Consider the following 16,122-nt stretch of genomic DNA (forward strand, 5'->3'; position numbering starts at 1 on the left):
GCTCCGGGAAGCGGTGACGAGCCCCAGAGCCATTTTATGAGCTCTACTTTCCAGCCCGTCGTCTGCTGCCCTCTGTCGGCTCTTCACACCTCGATCGGACCCGAACACTGCACGTATACAGCACTTCGTATACATTACTTTATAAAATCATGCTTCTGGGGATTATATACGATAGATTTTAGTCCCAATCGGCATCACTGGACCTTTAAATGATACTCGCAAAGTATAAATTCCATAAACCACATTCAGGTACAATACAGTTGAGAAGGAATATATATGTTCTTTCATCTTAAGTTAGTTAATTTATTCCTCAACAAAGCTGCAAATAATTATAGAAATATTTCATCCATCTTCTAAACACTCTAGATACAGGGGGTGGGCTGGAGCATATTGAAGGCAGCACAGAGCAGGAAAGGATGCCAGGAGGAAACTGGAGTACCAGAAGGCTCCTACACAACACAGGAGGAACATGCAATCTCTGTTCATACGGAGTGGGACTCAGACCTCTACCACAGAGGTGAAAGCCAACACTAGTAACCAATAAGCCCCACCTCCCCACCACCGTAGTATGCGCAATCGTTCAACTTAATAAAGATACATTTAAAACACACTATTATGTAATATATTATAGATAAATATGAATTTATGACACTTTAAATGTATTGGAAAAGAGGTACACTTCACGAAAGAGTGACTTTCTGGATTTTATATTCCTATTTAAAATGCTGACATGATGGTTTTGTCTGTTCACAGATCAGTAATAGTTGTTCTGCTCATATATTATTGATAAGCCGTAGTACTATAATCTACTTAAAAGGTGCCTGGAAGCCGCGAAGGTTCACTGATGTTTGAGGCCTGTAAAACGGCCTTATGAACCGTATTTTCTAAACAACAGAAAACCGGTATAGCGAATACTAGCTGTTTAAGCAGCCAGTCTTCCACGGCAGAAAGATCAGACATTGCCTCGTGCTGCTACATCTTTCTGTATTTTCAGTTCATTTCCAATTTTAAAAAGGGGGAATCACTGTGACCACTGTGCATTTCATGAAGCACTTGCCCAATCACTCTTTTCTTTGATAGATTTCCCTCAAGTTCCTGCAGAGGTGCCACTTTCACACACGTTTAAACATGTTGATCGCTGCACAGAACAGAATTAACCACAGCTCCTAAAATAGCGAAGTGGCTTGCAGTTAAAATTGGGAAATCGTGCAATTAAAATTCCCTGTTAACTACAACAAAATATCGTCTCCTTCCTTAATATTCATACATAAACACTTAAAACACACACACACACACATATATATATATATATCCATCCATTTTCCAAACCGCTTATCCTATTGGGTCGCGGGGGGTCCGGAGCCTATCCCGGAATCAATGGGCACGAGGCAGGGAACAACCCAGGATGGGGGGCCAGCCCATCGCAGGGCACACTCACACACCATTCACTCACACATGCACACCTACGGGCAATTCAGCAACTCCAATTAGCCTCAGCATGTTTTTGGACTGTGGGGGGAAACCGGAGTTTCTCTCCCTCTCTTTCTTTTCCTTCATACAAAAATTATTATATAAGTGATTTTGTTCTATTTGGTGAGTGCACGTCTGAACCGACCTCAGATTCCGACAGTACAGCATAGTGTTTTAGAAAAACGCGGTTCAAACCGACTTTAATGACCCTCTTTACATTCCGTATTCATGGGTGCGTGCCAGGAGCTGTACAAGCCGTCAAAGTCCAGCTTGATCCGTGACAAGCAAACGTAGGAACATTTATCGTTTACGACCCTCCAAATTAATTAATTTTCACAGAAAGTCAGCGATTCCGTATACGCGGTGGGTGACCGCTGTCGATTCGCGTAACCGTAATTCGGCCGCTGTTTACTGGTGCAGGTCCTTAAAATGCATAGGCTAAGGGTCGTTTCTGGACACCTGTCACCCCAAAACCGGCTTGGACAGTACAGTCATGCCCAAATAGCCAGATCGGAGTGCAGCGCGTCGTTCCCAGTTTCTGCGGATGATATCGTTGTGGTCCACGGGCTGAGGACAGCCATCGGAAAAGCTAAGAGAGGATCCTTCAAGGTAATAGCTCACTTTAAAGTATATTAAGTTATATCTTGTTAATTGTACCGGGAATACCTTTCTCCAAACCTAGCTCCATGCAGCTGCACCCAAACGTGGCGTGTCGTGACTAATTGTTGCTCGGTTCCAAAACACTAAAGCAGAGGTTTTGAAGACCAAGATTGACGCGGATTACGGAACTCATAAACGCTTCCTGCCTCTTAGTTTGGTTGCTCAACTGAACGCGTGTGATTCCCCGGCAGGACACTACCCCCGATGAGCTGCTGTCTGCGGTGATGAGCGCCGTCCTGCGGGACGTGGGCCTTTCGCCAGACAAGCTGGGGGACGTCTGCGTGGGTGAGGAAGGCACAGTGTCGGCCTCCGTTGTCTGACTTGCGGCTTACGGTGTCGAGCCCAGCTTTTGTGATGGGCAGTCATAGTTTTCAAACTTTTATACAAACCATTGTGGGCAGAGAGAGATCCTGTTACAAATGTACACTGCCAGGGTTCCGTAGGTGGCGTAAAGGTGTCCTATGGTTATATATAGTACATCTTTCCACTCTTCTTCTGTAGGTAATGTTCTGCAGCCTGGTGCAGGTGCCCTCATGGCCAGAGTAGCTCAGTTTCTCAGGTAAACCAGCTCTGCTTCAGTTATGCTGCAGGATTACACCCAGCATCCTCTGGATATTTATACGGGGTTTCTTTCACCCTTAACAGTGGTTTCCCAGACTCCGTGCCCATCTACACCGTCAATAGAATGTGTTCTTCTGGCCTACAAGCCCTCTTCAATGTAGCAGGTAAAGTCCTTTTGTAATTAAAGTATGAAACATTTTGCTTCTTCCACAGTATATTGCTATTGTCTTAATAAACCTATTTAGAAAAGGTCCAAAGGTGAAACCACTCTGCTGACCTTGGGACTCGAACCAGCAACCTACCGATCACAGGCACAGTACCCTAACCCCATGAGCCATGCAACACCCTCCATTTTTAAAAGGTTTTGAACTTTGATTCAGAGCACAATTTACTCATAACATACTAATATGGTTGATATGGGGCGCCACACTGCCACAGCAATTAGTGCTGCTGTCCCACAGCAAGAAGGTGAGCAAGGGTCGGCTGTAAGACTTTGTGGAGTTCGCACGCTCTCCCTGTGTTCGCGTGGGTTTCCACCAGGGGTTCAGGTTTCCTCCCACGGTCCAAAAGCATGCAGGGCAGATTTATTGGCAAGTCTAAATTGGCCCTGTAATTGTGTTTGTGTCTGTGTGCCCTGCGGTGTGTTGGCGACTACCCTGGCTTGGTTCCGCCTGCCTCTTGTTCCCGTGACCCTGGTTGGGATTAAGCAGTGGTGGATGGATGCTTGATATGTTGCAAATCAAATATATTGGTTGGACCACCTTCATTTCCTTTGTCACTTGCATAAACAGTTATTAAAAGTAAACAGAAGGATGGTTTTATACTTGTATGGATGTGTTTGCCTAATGCTGCTGCTCAATTACAATAATACTTCTTCATGTAAACTGCAAATGATTGTTTCCTGTCCAGGTGGCATCAGGAATGGATCATATGACCTTGGACTGGCATGTGGGTGAGCTTCTCGAGTGAACATAGACATCACTCCTGCATCGTCCATGGCAACATAATTGGCAATTAATAAGTGCCGTGAGTTGGTCGTTTGGCAGCAGGCCTGTAATTGCAGTCACAGTACCAGTAGGGGGCAGGGCAGGTGATGAGGGACACGTTTGACACTCCGTGCCCTCTGACCTGCTGCTGTGTCTCTGTGTGACCGTCAGAGTGGAGAGCATGAGCCTACGCTCTGTGGGAAACCCAGGTGATGTCAGCTCCAGGTTAATGGACAACGCTAAGGCCCGGGACTGCCTCATCCCCATGGGGTAAGGATGACCCCGAATGACCCCCCCCCCCCCCCCGTGCTCTGCTTGAATTCCGATTACAGGCCTCACAAATGCTCTTCTGGATGAATGGGCAAAAAAATCCACAGATACACTGGAAAACCTTCCCAGAAAAGTGATAGCTGCAACTCCATATTGATGCCTATAGATTTAGAATAAAACTTCCTGTAAGTGTAATGGCCAGGTGCCGCAATACATCTGTCCATATATATATATACACGCACACATACAAACATTATTAAAGATGTTAAGTCTGTACTGTTTACTTTATTTTATTTTAGAATGTTAAGTCATTAATTCGTCTGTACTAACACTGCATAATCTTTAAGACCCAATCTATAACCATTGCAGAAAGGAGAGACAGGTGGGATTAATCAGTGCCCCAAACCTGGTCATGTGACTCCCAAGACTGCTTTGACCACCCATCCCCCACCTACAGGGAAACCCTGTAGATATTAACTTCCATAACTCATGCTGAAAGCATCAGATTTTAGTGCAGCTTCAAATTCTTCGGGGAAAAGTCTTTCATTCTTTGGTATCACTTTTGGAAAGCTAGTTAAATTCGTTTTTAGTGGATAGTGGATTCTTTTCTGAAACCACGCCTGCCGAGTCCTTTATACAAAATGACCTATTTGACCTTCAGCAATTGAGAGGCTCTACTTTACTTTTATGAAGCCTCTCTTCCTCAGTCACATGTACCAAGATCAGCCCCCCTGCCAGCAGAGCTGTACAGGTTTAAAAAGCGTCCGTGCTCAGAGATTGACTCTGCAGACTCTCCAGCTCTCATCTTGGGGTCCCTGTGGGAGCATCTGTAGCATCCGCCGTCTCTCTCAGTGACCGTCCATGTCCGTCACGCAGAATCACCTCGGAGAATGTGGCGGAGAGATTCGGGATCTCCAGGGAGAAGCAGGACACCTTTGCGCTGAGCTCCCAACAAAAGTACGATTAGCTCCCTACAGAACGGTGGCTTATCCGCCATTGTAGCTATCATTTGATGCATTAGGTGGACGTCATTGACCATTAATCGTTATTTAAGCTTCTGTCGGGCATTTCTTTGACCTGTAAAAGGATTGTCACTGTGTTAAAGAGCCAGCAAGGCGCAGGAGCGAGGCGTGTTCCAGCAAGAGATTACGCCGGTCACCACAAGATTTGTGGATGAGGACGGCAAGGAGCGGACCATATTGGTCTCCAAGGACGAAGGGATCCGGCCGGGAACTACCGTGGAGGGGCTTGCAAAACTCAAGCCGGCATTCAAACCAGACGGCAGTACCACCGCAGGCTAGTGAAGAGTCTGTGTACAAACTTTGCCTTTTGGAGACCATGTTTGAGAAAAAGTATCCACTAAGAGTTCAAAAAATTCTCTCTGCGCAACTGTATAAATGTGATGATGGACACACAAGAAGATGCACATAGTTCTATCGGGTGTATAATAATATTTAGTATATAGTAACATTAAGTAATCATAAAGGTGTCTTAAAAAGAGAGGAAATCTATGGAACTGTGAAGATGTCAAATGTATCAGCTCAGAGGTGATTCTAGAATTTTTAAAGGTGGGAGGCAAAGGATGGGCTAACCTCGTCATTAGCCAATGATATGTTTTGAATTGGTGAGTGACAGAGGGGGGCACTCTGGGGACCAATCAGCTTTTAGCTGGGGTCAGTGTGTCTGTAGCCCCACCTTGGTACATGCCCTTGTATCAGCTGTAGGTGGTTGTATAAATCAGGCATGTTTTTGCATGTGGATCTCATGTCACTCTCTCCATGCGCTTGAAGATCTGGTACGTTCCACAGAAGGTGGCTCACAATGGCGTGTCGACCCGCAGGAAACTCGAGCCAGGTGAGCGACGGGGCAGCGGCAGTGCTACTAGGACGCCGGTCCATGGTGGAGGCACTGAATCTGCCCGTGATGGGGGTGCTGAGGGCCTGTGCCGTAGTGGGGGTCCCCCCGGACGTCATGGGCATCGGGCCCGCCTACGCCATCCCTGCAGCCCTGCGGAAGTCTGGTGAGTTTGTTGCCTTGGCTTCCAGAAACACCCAGAAGGTGACGTCGTGCAAAAGGACGATCTTTTGGTGGTTTTATCCAAGGCTTCTTACAATCATCGTCCATTTATTCAGCATGTAATGTATATCGGAGCAGAACTTGTCTCTAGGACTTGAACCCATATCTTTCCGGTTACACTTCCACAACCAGAATCACCATGTCTTCTGACCTAAGCTATTTTATCCCTCAGGGCTGTCCGTGGCTGACGTCGACGTCTTTGAGATCAATGAGGCTTTTGCCAGTCAGGTAAGTTCACCTCGAATCTTAGATCACGGGTAGATTTCACTTATAGCATGGAGGGAGGGGGGGTCCTCTTGCTGGCTTCACATTGTTGGACGTGGCCTGATCCTCCAGGCTGTGTACTGCGTGGAGAAGCTGGGCATTCCTCGGGAGAAGGTGAACCCCAATGGGGGTGCCATTGCCCTGGGACACCCCCTGGGCTGCACCGGGGCCCGGCAGGTGGTCACCCTGCTCAATGAGCTCAAGCGGAGGGGCAAGAGGTGAGTCCAGTTGTACCAGTGATTGATTTGTAAGGGTTAATGCATGACAAGCCCTGCATTATATATTTTTAAATACATGCCTGCAGAGGCAACATACTTTGTTTACTAGCTGAAAACGCATTTATTAGTTCTTTCTTCTGCCAATGACCAAACATTTATGTTTAGTTCCCATTAATTTTAAACTGTGTGTTATGTCTGGAATTTTAAGTAATGTTAGTTCGAATTTTAGATTATAACAGTGTATCGATTTATTGCGGTTCACCTGGCTGGTACTACATGTGTAGTTATAGAGAATTACACATCCATCTTGACCAGTCAGAATCGAGAATCCTACAGCACCTTGCCATGCCCAGTAATGCTGGAGATTCAGGAGCTTCACTCCTTAACTGGTTCAGAAACCATCAACAGAAAATGTTTATATTTTATGTATTTTAATTAAATGACATGTTCATTTTAAAGGAAGCAGGATTGAAGTTGTAAGTTACAGAGTTTCTTTATTATATTTAAATATAAGCCTCTTTTTTTTTTAATCTTTCTAAACTTTCAGAGCATATGGTGTGGTGTCAATGTGCATCGGAACAGGGATGGGGGCAGCTGCTGTGTTTGAATACCCAGGGAACTGACGCTAAGGGGGGGGTGCGATTATCCCAGCAGACGCACACAGCGGCCTGAATGTGTAAACTGATGGACCATGGTGCAAAGAAAACGGATAATGAATGTTTATTACTGTAGTAGTAGGCTGTAGTTTCACACCGGGGGCCTTAATCTCACAAAAAATCCTTTTTGGTACATTACCTTTGTGCAAAAATGTGATTTAGTTAAAAAAAAAAAAACTAATGAAAACTTTTTGTGAAAACTTGGAAAAAAAAATGCACTAAAAGGATGGAAAGTTTCTCCGTGGACGGGACCAGAACACGTGACGGCGTGTGAATCCTGTGTCATGTTCCATTTTCACGGGAAGTGATTTGGGAATGAGAACCAGCTGCTGCTTTCTGGAGGTACAATAATCCAGGCTCTTCATTCTTGCGCAGTTGTATGGTCTCCACTGTACTCTGATGCTAATAAAACTTTGCTATGAGTTTCCTGATTCATGTTGATGATTTATGCACTAAACAATACAGCATACATTCACAGGTAGAAATACAAAGCACGTGATCATTTCTGAATTTACTATACCTGCAAAGGGCCATTTTAATAATAAATGTTGTAGTTATTGCTAGAATAATTCTTTGTATTTACCAGTTCCCAGCTGGGGTGGAGTGAACACAAGATGACTCAGATTTGTATAGTTCTGTCCAGATGCAGCACTGTCCTTTAGTCTGCATTGACATAAGCCTCATCAAAGGAGCCTCTTCCCCAAACTTGAAGGGAAATGGGCAGCTCTCCCAGAATCCCTTGCACTATAACAGTGGCTCTGGCCTCACTCGTGTCCCTGTGGTTGGGAAACACATGGTACACAATCGGAAGCTAGATAGTACTTATACATTTTGCAAGTCAACTAACGAAAAATTAGAAAAAAGTGGCAGAATGAAAAATGATTGGTCCAGAGAGACAACCAATTAGATTGTAGAGCAGGTGGGTCCAACCAATCAGATGTCATGATCCTGTCATCTCTAGCTACTCGGACCCAGCTCCTCTACAATCTGATTGCTATCTCTCTGGACCAGTGATTTTCTGCTCTGCCCTCAGAACATTTCTGTGTAAATAAAACTCCCATTAGTGTTTTGCCCACTCTCTGCTACTTATCACATCCATGTCTGACAGAACCTAGAACACGATGATCCTTCCACTGATGCCCCAGCAAATGTGGCCTTTGTTTCACACAGCCTATAGAACAACAGTCTGGGGGCAGGCTTAGTGCAAATTGGGCCAGTGATTTCACACCAATAATAGGAATCTGAAGGGCTCGGGGAAAACTGGACCAAGGACACTCAGTAATGACTTCCTTAGACACACCTCAACTTTTCTCCTGCTTAAATATAGTTTGAGCTATTTAACTGTGCATTTACAGCACACCTCTAACTGGCAGCTAACTGATGAGGTCTGTAAAAGGTTATCTTACAGTTAGCGAAGAGGGATGAGCCCGTACCTGGCAGTGAAGCTTATCTGGAGAGGGTGTCTACAGGAGCACAGCGGCAGCTTTGGCCTCAGGACACCACGGCTGGGGGTCACCTCGAAGGAGCCACCTCCCCCCACCGATTCTGCGAGGGGACAGAGATGGAGGACACATGTGGCTAAAGCCTAGTAATATGGCAGGTGTTTAAATCCAGATGGATGCTGGGTGGAAATGATGGATAACCAGTCTGGGGGATCATTTCTTCAGAATTTCTTTAAAGTCGAAGTACGAATGGGTGATCTTGCAATAGCTGTTACTGCTAACCTGCTAATTTTTCAGTTCAATTTATTTTTATATAGTGCCTTTCACAACAGAGTTATACCAAGGCATTTAACCAGAGTGCCATTCCAATACTACATCATTTATACAGAACAGAAACAGGGAAATTTTGTATCCTACGTTAAAAATGTATATGTACTAAATAATAAATTATAAAATTAACGGGCGGCGCAGTGGTTAGCGCTGCTACCTCGCAGCAGGAATGTCCTGGGTTTGATCCCAGGTCCTTTCTGTGTGGAGTGCCGCTCTCCCCGGGGGCTCCAGTTTCCTCCGACGCTCCAAAAGCATGCAGGATTGGTTCATTGGTGAGTTTAAATTGGCCCTATAATTGTGTGAGTGTGTGCACCCTGTGGTGTGTTGGCGCCTGCCCAGGGTTGGTTCCCACCTGCGCCCATTGTTCCCGTGATCCAGTCCCCCCCGCGACCCCAGTTCGGATTGAGTGGTTTCAGATGATGGATTATGGAAACATTTATATATGCAAAAATGTCTGCATTTAATTTCAAAAACATAAAACGGCATCCAATAGAGAGCAAAAACAAGGACTGACTGGGACTCCAGGTTGGGAAACACTGATCTGGAACCCAGAGATCCCACAGTCCATAGGCATCTATTTAGCAGACGCTTTTATCTGAAGCAACAAGCAGGGTCAGCCAGTCCCTGGAGTAACTGGCGGTTAAGGACCTTTCTCAGGGGCCTAATGGTGACATCACTCTGCTGATCCTGGGATTTGAACGAGTAACCTTCCATTCACAGGCTCAGCATCCTAACCTGCCAAACCACACTTTATCTCCCTGCGTACAGCACACTTGACGTCAATATACATTTATATTTTTAAAAAAGCAGCAAAACCACTGTCAGTGGTCAGATCAGCAGTATAACAGAACTCATTTAGTCAGCTGCAGGTGCGTGGGTCCCACTGCTGAGCTGTACAAGGCTCTGAGCCTCAGGACCCCATTGGCGGCCGTTACCTATAGTGGCTGCCCAGTGACTGCTGGACCTTCCGCGGTTGGAGAGGATGACTTCTTTGACACTGGTCTGTCCCACGTAACATGTGCCAAAGTCCAGGCTGTCGGGTATCAGGTGGAGAGTGGGCAAGGAGAGGAAGCCGCAAAGAGGCACCTCCTGGTGGCAGACGCAGAGCTGTGAGGCGCTATATCAAATCACTAAATCGATGTACTGGGAATATATGAATACCAGAGTATAATGTCTTCAGAACTGCATTTATTAAAAGCCTGTATTGGTCAGCAGGGGGCAGTATTGCCCATTTGCTGCATGGAAAACATCAGGGCTCATCATGACAGATGCTAATCTGCTGACTTGACACCACCCACCTGTACACTTCCATTGCTGTACTCCACTAGCAGGCTTTGATGGAATCGGAGGCTGCGCCCCCCTGTCACGCTGCTTATCAGCTGTGGAGTGGGTGGGGTTTCTCCTGGGGGTGAACCCGGAGTGGCCAGCAGGGACAACGAACAACAAAAGGCCACTTTGACCTGCGGGTCAAACAAGAAATCAGGAAGTGACATCAGGAGGATGGAAGTCCAGGGGGCTTTGTAGATATAGCGGCAGAATCTGACCTGCATGTTGTGCCGGGGCTGGAGGACCAAGTACGGGGGCTCCCTGGGGTGTTCGCATGGGCTTTGGGTGTTACTCCTCGGCCAAGGCGGAAGGACACAGAAGGGAGGCTGGACGCTGAGTCTGAAGTAGATAGGCATCTCTAGAGGGTTCCTGAGGCGAAAGCTCCGGGTCGTCGCCGCTGGCTGTTCCTCCACCTGCAAGCACAGCAGCTCAGCAGGTGGAGCCAAGCATCTCGGCCAGAGCTCTGCGAGGCATCCAGCAAGACCTCTGTCTGCCCCCGCGTGCTTCCTGAATCGTAAACAAGCGGTAAAGCTGCTTGCATTTTACAACATGGGTTCCAACACAGCCATGTAGCTGTAATATCTTTATTCATTTGTCTGATGCTTTTATCCAAAGTGACTTACAGCAGGAAGAATGGTTACAATTTATGTGTACTCCCTGAGTACTGAACCCATCACCTTGTGTCATTAGCGTAATGCTCCACTTATCGAGCTACAATAATAGTAAAAAGAAAAGTAGTAGTAAATAAGTTACAGCTTATAATGAAACACACTGAATTCTTTTTTTTCCTACCTGAGATGAAGAAAGGGCACTACTGTATATCCTAAAGGGCTTTTTTTTATCAACAAAAAAAACATTTTCAAGGTATGGAGGGTGTAAACATTTAAACTCAGTGGGCGGGCTCTAAACAACCTGACATCTGACTGGTTACATTGCAATCAAATTCTCATTTATAACCATAATTGTCTGTTCCATCCTGGCACTGTACTGCATGCTAACTTAATCTTAAATAAGCTTTCCTGCCTTTAGAATAACACTAAAGCTTGGCCACCGCACATTGCTGGCTATAGCTAAACTTATTGAATCGGTATGGCTGCTACAGCATTTACACAACCAAGAAAATGTATGGGGCTCTGCTCATGACATAACGATAAAAATGATATGCATCAATATAGATCATGTTTATGTTAATAAATGGTGGGAATGAATTACAGGAGTCCCCCTGTATCCATGGTTCAAGTTATCTGCAGTTAATCTTGGTACAGAAAAGGTTAAATCTGTAATAGTTACAAAAGAAAATAAATCTGTAACAGTATAGTTTTTCATACTTCCTTTGGGTATGAAAAGCATGATTTTCATTGCTCTGTCATCCTTTGATACATGATATTTTTTCATTGCTCTAACATCTCTTGACAATTAGGCTAAACATCAGAATACCTTTCATTTGAGAAAGAGTCTGGAAGGTGCAATTTACATTTCCTCAAAATCAAATAGGGTGATGCAAAGGCCATTTGTTGAGTTAAAATGGAATTACCTATATGAGATTTGCCACAAAACCCATCTCAAGGTCCTTTCCACAAATCGCCCAGCAGCCCAACCCACCCTCCCCCACCACCCACCCACCCTTTCTTCCCCAAGGTGTCCTTGGAACTGAGAAAAATGGGCTTGCGTACGACGCCGATTAGGCACCCCTAAGGTCAGCCGTGTGGGTCACCAAGAACGGGAACATCACTAAAACAGAAAGCCATACATTAAAGAACACAGCTGTACGTGAGCTGGGAAGTAATCAAGAAGATGAGTAATGAAACTGCACCCACATGACACACATATAAATCTCAGGCATGCAGAGAAATTAAATATAAGTTTCATGGGCGTAGTATGACCTAATGCTCATAAGAGTAATTGGTGTGGGAGGTTTTAAATGGGACAGAGAATCAGCGAATCCCTGGATGTGCAACTTGGAAGAATGAGTGAGATTTATTTCCAAACTGGCACCCCCTGGTGGTTTGCCTTGGGATATGTGTGCTCACCCCTTGCTCTGTTCCCGTCAACAGCAAATCGCTGGCAACGGCATAGAATTCGAGCATCTTGTCCTCCTCTGTTTCGACGCACAGGCTGCCAGGGGGAAGAGGAAGCAGGCTGATCAGAAAGCCTGCGTTGGGTTAGTGACCTGAGAGTGAACCCTCATTGGTGCTGTGGGCTCATGTGACACACTCGGGTGGGCAGTCACTCACAGGGCAGCCTTCACGTTGGCCTGCAGGTCCAGCCTTAAGGGTTCCAGCTGGAGGCCCTGTGCTCGCTCCACCCTCCCAGGAACGCAGCATGTTTCCTGAAACCAGGATCAGTTACTCAGCTTCTGTGATATGTATCGGATATAATAAAACCCAGGGTTAATGCATAGTCATCAATCTCCATAACCTTCTGAAGCATAAATACAGGGGAAAGGGACACCCTGGGCGGGAGGCTAATGTATTTCAGGGCAACATAATCACTAGACTATGGGCAATGTGAGAGACCAATTCAGCTTTATCGCACATGCAACCGCACATTTAAAAGAAACAAGATTAAATTAAAACATTGATATAATTTCTATGGGCAATTTACAGAAACAATTTCAGCCAAACCACAGACTTGAAATGCAATGAAATCATTTAATTTCACCATTTCATTTCATTATTCTGGGCAATTTAGAGTGACCAATTCAGCCACATATTCATACCACATATTCATTGCAATTCATACTACATATGTACCCAGACTGTCACATGCATATTCAGAATAAATGAAATTTATACATTCATAATTTCATTTCATGTCTGTGGCTAATTTAGAGAAACAAATTCAGCTAAACCACACATCTAAATTTAAATGAAATCATTTCACCATTTCATTTCATTCCCATGCACAATTTAGTGGCATGTTTTGACTGTGACAGGAAGTCCTCACAGGCACAGGAAGAACATAACGAGCCAGGGGTGGGAATCAAACCCATAACCTGGAGGTGAGAGGCCACAGTGCCAGCCACTAAGTCCTCAAAATTACCTTCTCACTATCTTTGAATATTTTGCATTAATCACAGTTTACAGTATTTTACATGATTATATTAGATAAATATCTCATTCTGTTTTTTAAAGAGTGAACCACCCCCCCGCCAATTCCCAATTTCCTGACTATCCTGTGACCAATATGGTAAAATGTGCCCCCGGCGATGTTTTGATTTAGCACACAGCCCCAAGGCACATCTGGCCCTAATGAGGCTTCACCTTGCAGTCCAGGCTCATGAAGCCCAGGCCAAAACCCAGACAGGCAAAGTCCCTGGTCGACCCCGAGAGAGTCAGCGGGGTGAAGGACACATGGACAGTGGAGCTGCCCCCTGCTGGAACCACCTGTAAAAAGACAGTGACACACAGTTCTGAGCCGGGCTTGTAGCCCAGAGCCAGATCTGGGTGCAATCCCGTCTGCTGGCAATTACTGCTTCATGGTTTCCAAGGACACAAGCAACAGGAACATCCATCCAGCCACCTTCCGTAATCACTTATCCAATGCAGAGTAGCGGTGAGCCTGGAGGCTATCCCAGAATGCACAGAGCACTAGGCGGGGGACACGCTGGATGGGATGCCAGTCCATCAATAGACATACACTGCTTAACACACAGATACAGACACATATACTGTCCTAAAAAGGCAAATCACAGTTAATACGTGGGCCCTGAAACTGAGTAAATAAGGGTGTTTTGCCTTGGTTTTAGTGTGGATTTTGTAGCTACTATAATATATATAGTATTTTCTTCAAAACCAAGCACCCTTGAACTAAAATATTTGTGTCAAAGTACACAAAGCCTAAGATACCCAATTTCAGAATTTTGATTAAATATGCAGTTACAGTGTTTTGTCTTTGCATAGCAGTATGAGAAATTTAGAGACAGGAGTGGGAACATCCATGACCTAAGCAGAGTCTTAATTAAATAATTAGTCAAAGCGGCCAAAAAGCAGTTCATCTTAAGTCCTTTAACCGCTAATGTTGTACAGAACAGTAGCACATTTCCTTATGGAGCAGAAGTGCAAGAGCTCAGGCCTTCAGGGCCACATCGAAACCCGCAGGCTCTGCGACGGGGCGGGTACCATCTGCTGCGGGGTGATGCAGTACGGGAAGTCCGACGCATTGCCCTCGTGGATTCTCACGTGCACCGAGATCAGCTTCCTGGGTGGCTTCAGCCCACAGCTCTCCGCCTCTTCCTCATTGGACTCCTCCTCAGTAACCTGTGGTGCGAGGAATCAACCCGCCTTGATTCCCTGGCCTCCTGCGGTCTTTGGGGGCACCGAGGCGGCACGTCGTCATGGACTCACACTCTCGCTCACGACAGAGGCACTTGTACCCCCTGTGCTCGCACCATTGTTCCCACCGGATCCAGACTCGCCTCCCAGAACCTCATTCCCATCGGCGTCCTTCAGGGGGAAGGGGTCCCCGTACGTCACCAGCAGGTCCAACAGCTTCATGTCGCCCCTCTCCTGGTTGAAGGTCTCCCAGTCCAGACGGATATCTGCCACACACCTGGGGCTTCACCATCCCTCCATCACAAGTTTCTATACAGCAATGTTTCTCAACTGGGGGGTCGCAACCCCAAAAGTGGGTCACAGGACCTTTTTGTATCTAGTTAAAAAAATATATATTTTTGATTCTTTTCTAATTTTAGATATTTTTTAAACAGTCTATGAAGGCTCTGTGCTACTGTTACTGCATACATTTTTAGTGAAATAAATTTGATTCAATATTTTTTGGTTCTTATCCCAGTCCTCAGGGACCCCCCAGAGGCTACAGGCACAAGGCTGGGAACAACCTAGGATGGGGTGCCAACCCATCACAGGGCACACTCACACACCATTCACACACTCACACGAACACCTACGGGCAATTTGGTAACTCCAATTAACTTCAGCTTATATTTGGACTTTGAGGGAAACCGGAGTACCTGGAGGAAACCCCACGATGAGTCATGGACCACATGCAAATTCCACACACATGGAGCCATGGAATAGACTAGAATCTCGCTGAGGAGTGAGACAACAGTGCTAACCCCCTCACCATCATGCCACCCCTATTCTGTAACTAATTCTTATAATTATAGTGGGGGAACATAAACGGTGTGAGAAAGGCAAACTTACCATAATGGCTGGTGTTGTTTATGCGAATTACCCGCGAGACCGTATCTCCCCCAGAGACATGAGTGCCAAACCTGACAGACCACCAGCATCGTTAATTACATGAAACCCGTCAGCCGCCTCTTAACAACTGCCCTGATGATGGAAAAGCTCTATACCGGATGACAGGTCCCTGTGTCTGATTCTCTGACTGCGGCCCCATCAGCTGGAAGTACAGGGGACAGCCTTTCACGGTCATCATCACGGGGATGAACACTGGCTCCAGGTCTCCCACCTAACACGCCAACAAAAGGTATAATAACTGGCAGAGGGTAGCTCATTAATATTCATAAAGTAAGCATCGCATAATTGGCTGGTGTGTAGGCTGCTACCTGATTGGCCTATGAGAGGCATTATGAATATTCATTCAGACTGTAACATATATACATATATATTCTTCATGAACTGGACACTGCCATGACGTTCTTGGGAACACTTTTAGTACACAACTGTAGTTAATATTACAGGTCTTTCTACTATACAACTGAAAATTGTTGTACCCAGAGTTGATATACAGACGATCCTCTACTTATGAACTTCCAACTTACGAACTTTCAGACATACGAACTAAGAGGACTGTAAGTCCAAATTGTGTTCCTTGGGCTCCCAATTCCTGTCTGCAACATCAATTTTATTTTCTGCGAGCTAATTCCGCCTAGTACGAC

The 16,122-nt window shown here is 45.7% G+C and overlaps 2 protein-coding genes across 2 annotated transcripts in view; one reads left to right on the forward strand and one right to left on the reverse strand.

The window, feature by feature from the left end:
• Positions 1–1,679: 1,679 nt before the first annotated feature.
• acaa1 (acetyl-CoA acyltransferase 1) lies at positions 1,680–7,583 on the forward strand. Its single transcript, XM_048971026.1, has 12 exons — positions 1,680–2,079; positions 2,322–2,415; positions 2,632–2,689; positions 2,776–2,855; positions 3,601–3,643; positions 3,849–3,947; positions 4,824–4,904; positions 5,053–5,243; positions 5,788–5,967; positions 6,196–6,251; positions 6,360–6,505; positions 7,053–7,583. Exons 1-12 carry the CDS (start codon positions 1,900–1,902, stop codon positions 7,126–7,128), a joined length of 1,284 nt encoding a protein of 427 aa, XP_048826983.1. The 5' UTR covers positions 1,680–1,899; the 3' UTR covers positions 7,129–7,583.
• A 2-nt stretch (positions 7,584–7,585) lies between these two features.
• dlec1 (DLEC1 cilia and flagella associated protein) overlaps positions 7,586–16,122 on the reverse strand; it is a 28,284-nt gene continuing 19,747 nt past the window's right edge. The window contains exons 27-38 of the mRNA XM_048970757.1: positions 15,577–15,692; positions 15,422–15,492; positions 14,606–14,799; positions 14,381–14,518; positions 13,523–13,645; positions 12,494–12,588; positions 12,290–12,374; positions 10,478–10,672; positions 10,232–10,393; positions 9,869–10,022; positions 8,595–8,706; positions 7,586–7,937 (exon numbers count right to left, since the gene is read on the reverse strand). Of these exons, the coding sequence (XP_048826714.1) occupies positions 7,820–7,937; positions 8,595–8,706; positions 9,869–10,022; positions 10,232–10,393; positions 10,478–10,672; positions 12,290–12,374; positions 12,494–12,588; positions 13,523–13,645; positions 14,381–14,518; positions 14,606–14,799; positions 15,422–15,492; positions 15,577–15,692 (1,563 nt within the window). The 3' untranslated portion in view covers positions 7,586–7,819. The remainder of the gene's footprint in view (positions 7,938–8,594; positions 8,707–9,868; positions 10,023–10,231; positions 10,394–10,477; positions 10,673–12,289; positions 12,375–12,493; positions 12,589–13,522; positions 13,646–14,380; positions 14,519–14,605; positions 14,800–15,421; positions 15,493–15,576; positions 15,693–16,122) is intronic.

Source organism: Brienomyrus brachyistius, chromosome 1 (genome assembly GCF_023856365.1).
Source record: "Brienomyrus brachyistius isolate T26 chromosome 1, BBRACH_0.4, whole genome shotgun sequence".
Taxonomy (NCBI): Eukaryota; Metazoa; Chordata; class Actinopteri; order Osteoglossiformes; family Mormyridae; genus Brienomyrus; species Brienomyrus brachyistius.

What these genes read in the sequence shown, in the direction of transcription:
- acaa1 (XM_048971026.1), top strand. Translation starts at nt 1,900, where the DNA reads ATGCATAGGCTAAGGGTCGTTTCTGGACACCTGTCACCCCAAAACCGG. An exon ending in AGAGTAGCTCAGTTTCTCAG is followed by an intron (nt 2,690 to 2,775) that starts GTAAACCAGCTC and finishes CACCCTTAACAG; the next exon opens with TGGTTTCCCAGACTCCGTGC. An exon ending in TGCAGCCCTGCGGAAGTCTG is followed by an intron (nt 5,968 to 6,195) that starts GTGAGTTTGTTG and finishes TTTATCCCTCAG; the next exon opens with GGCTGTCCGTGGCTGACGTC.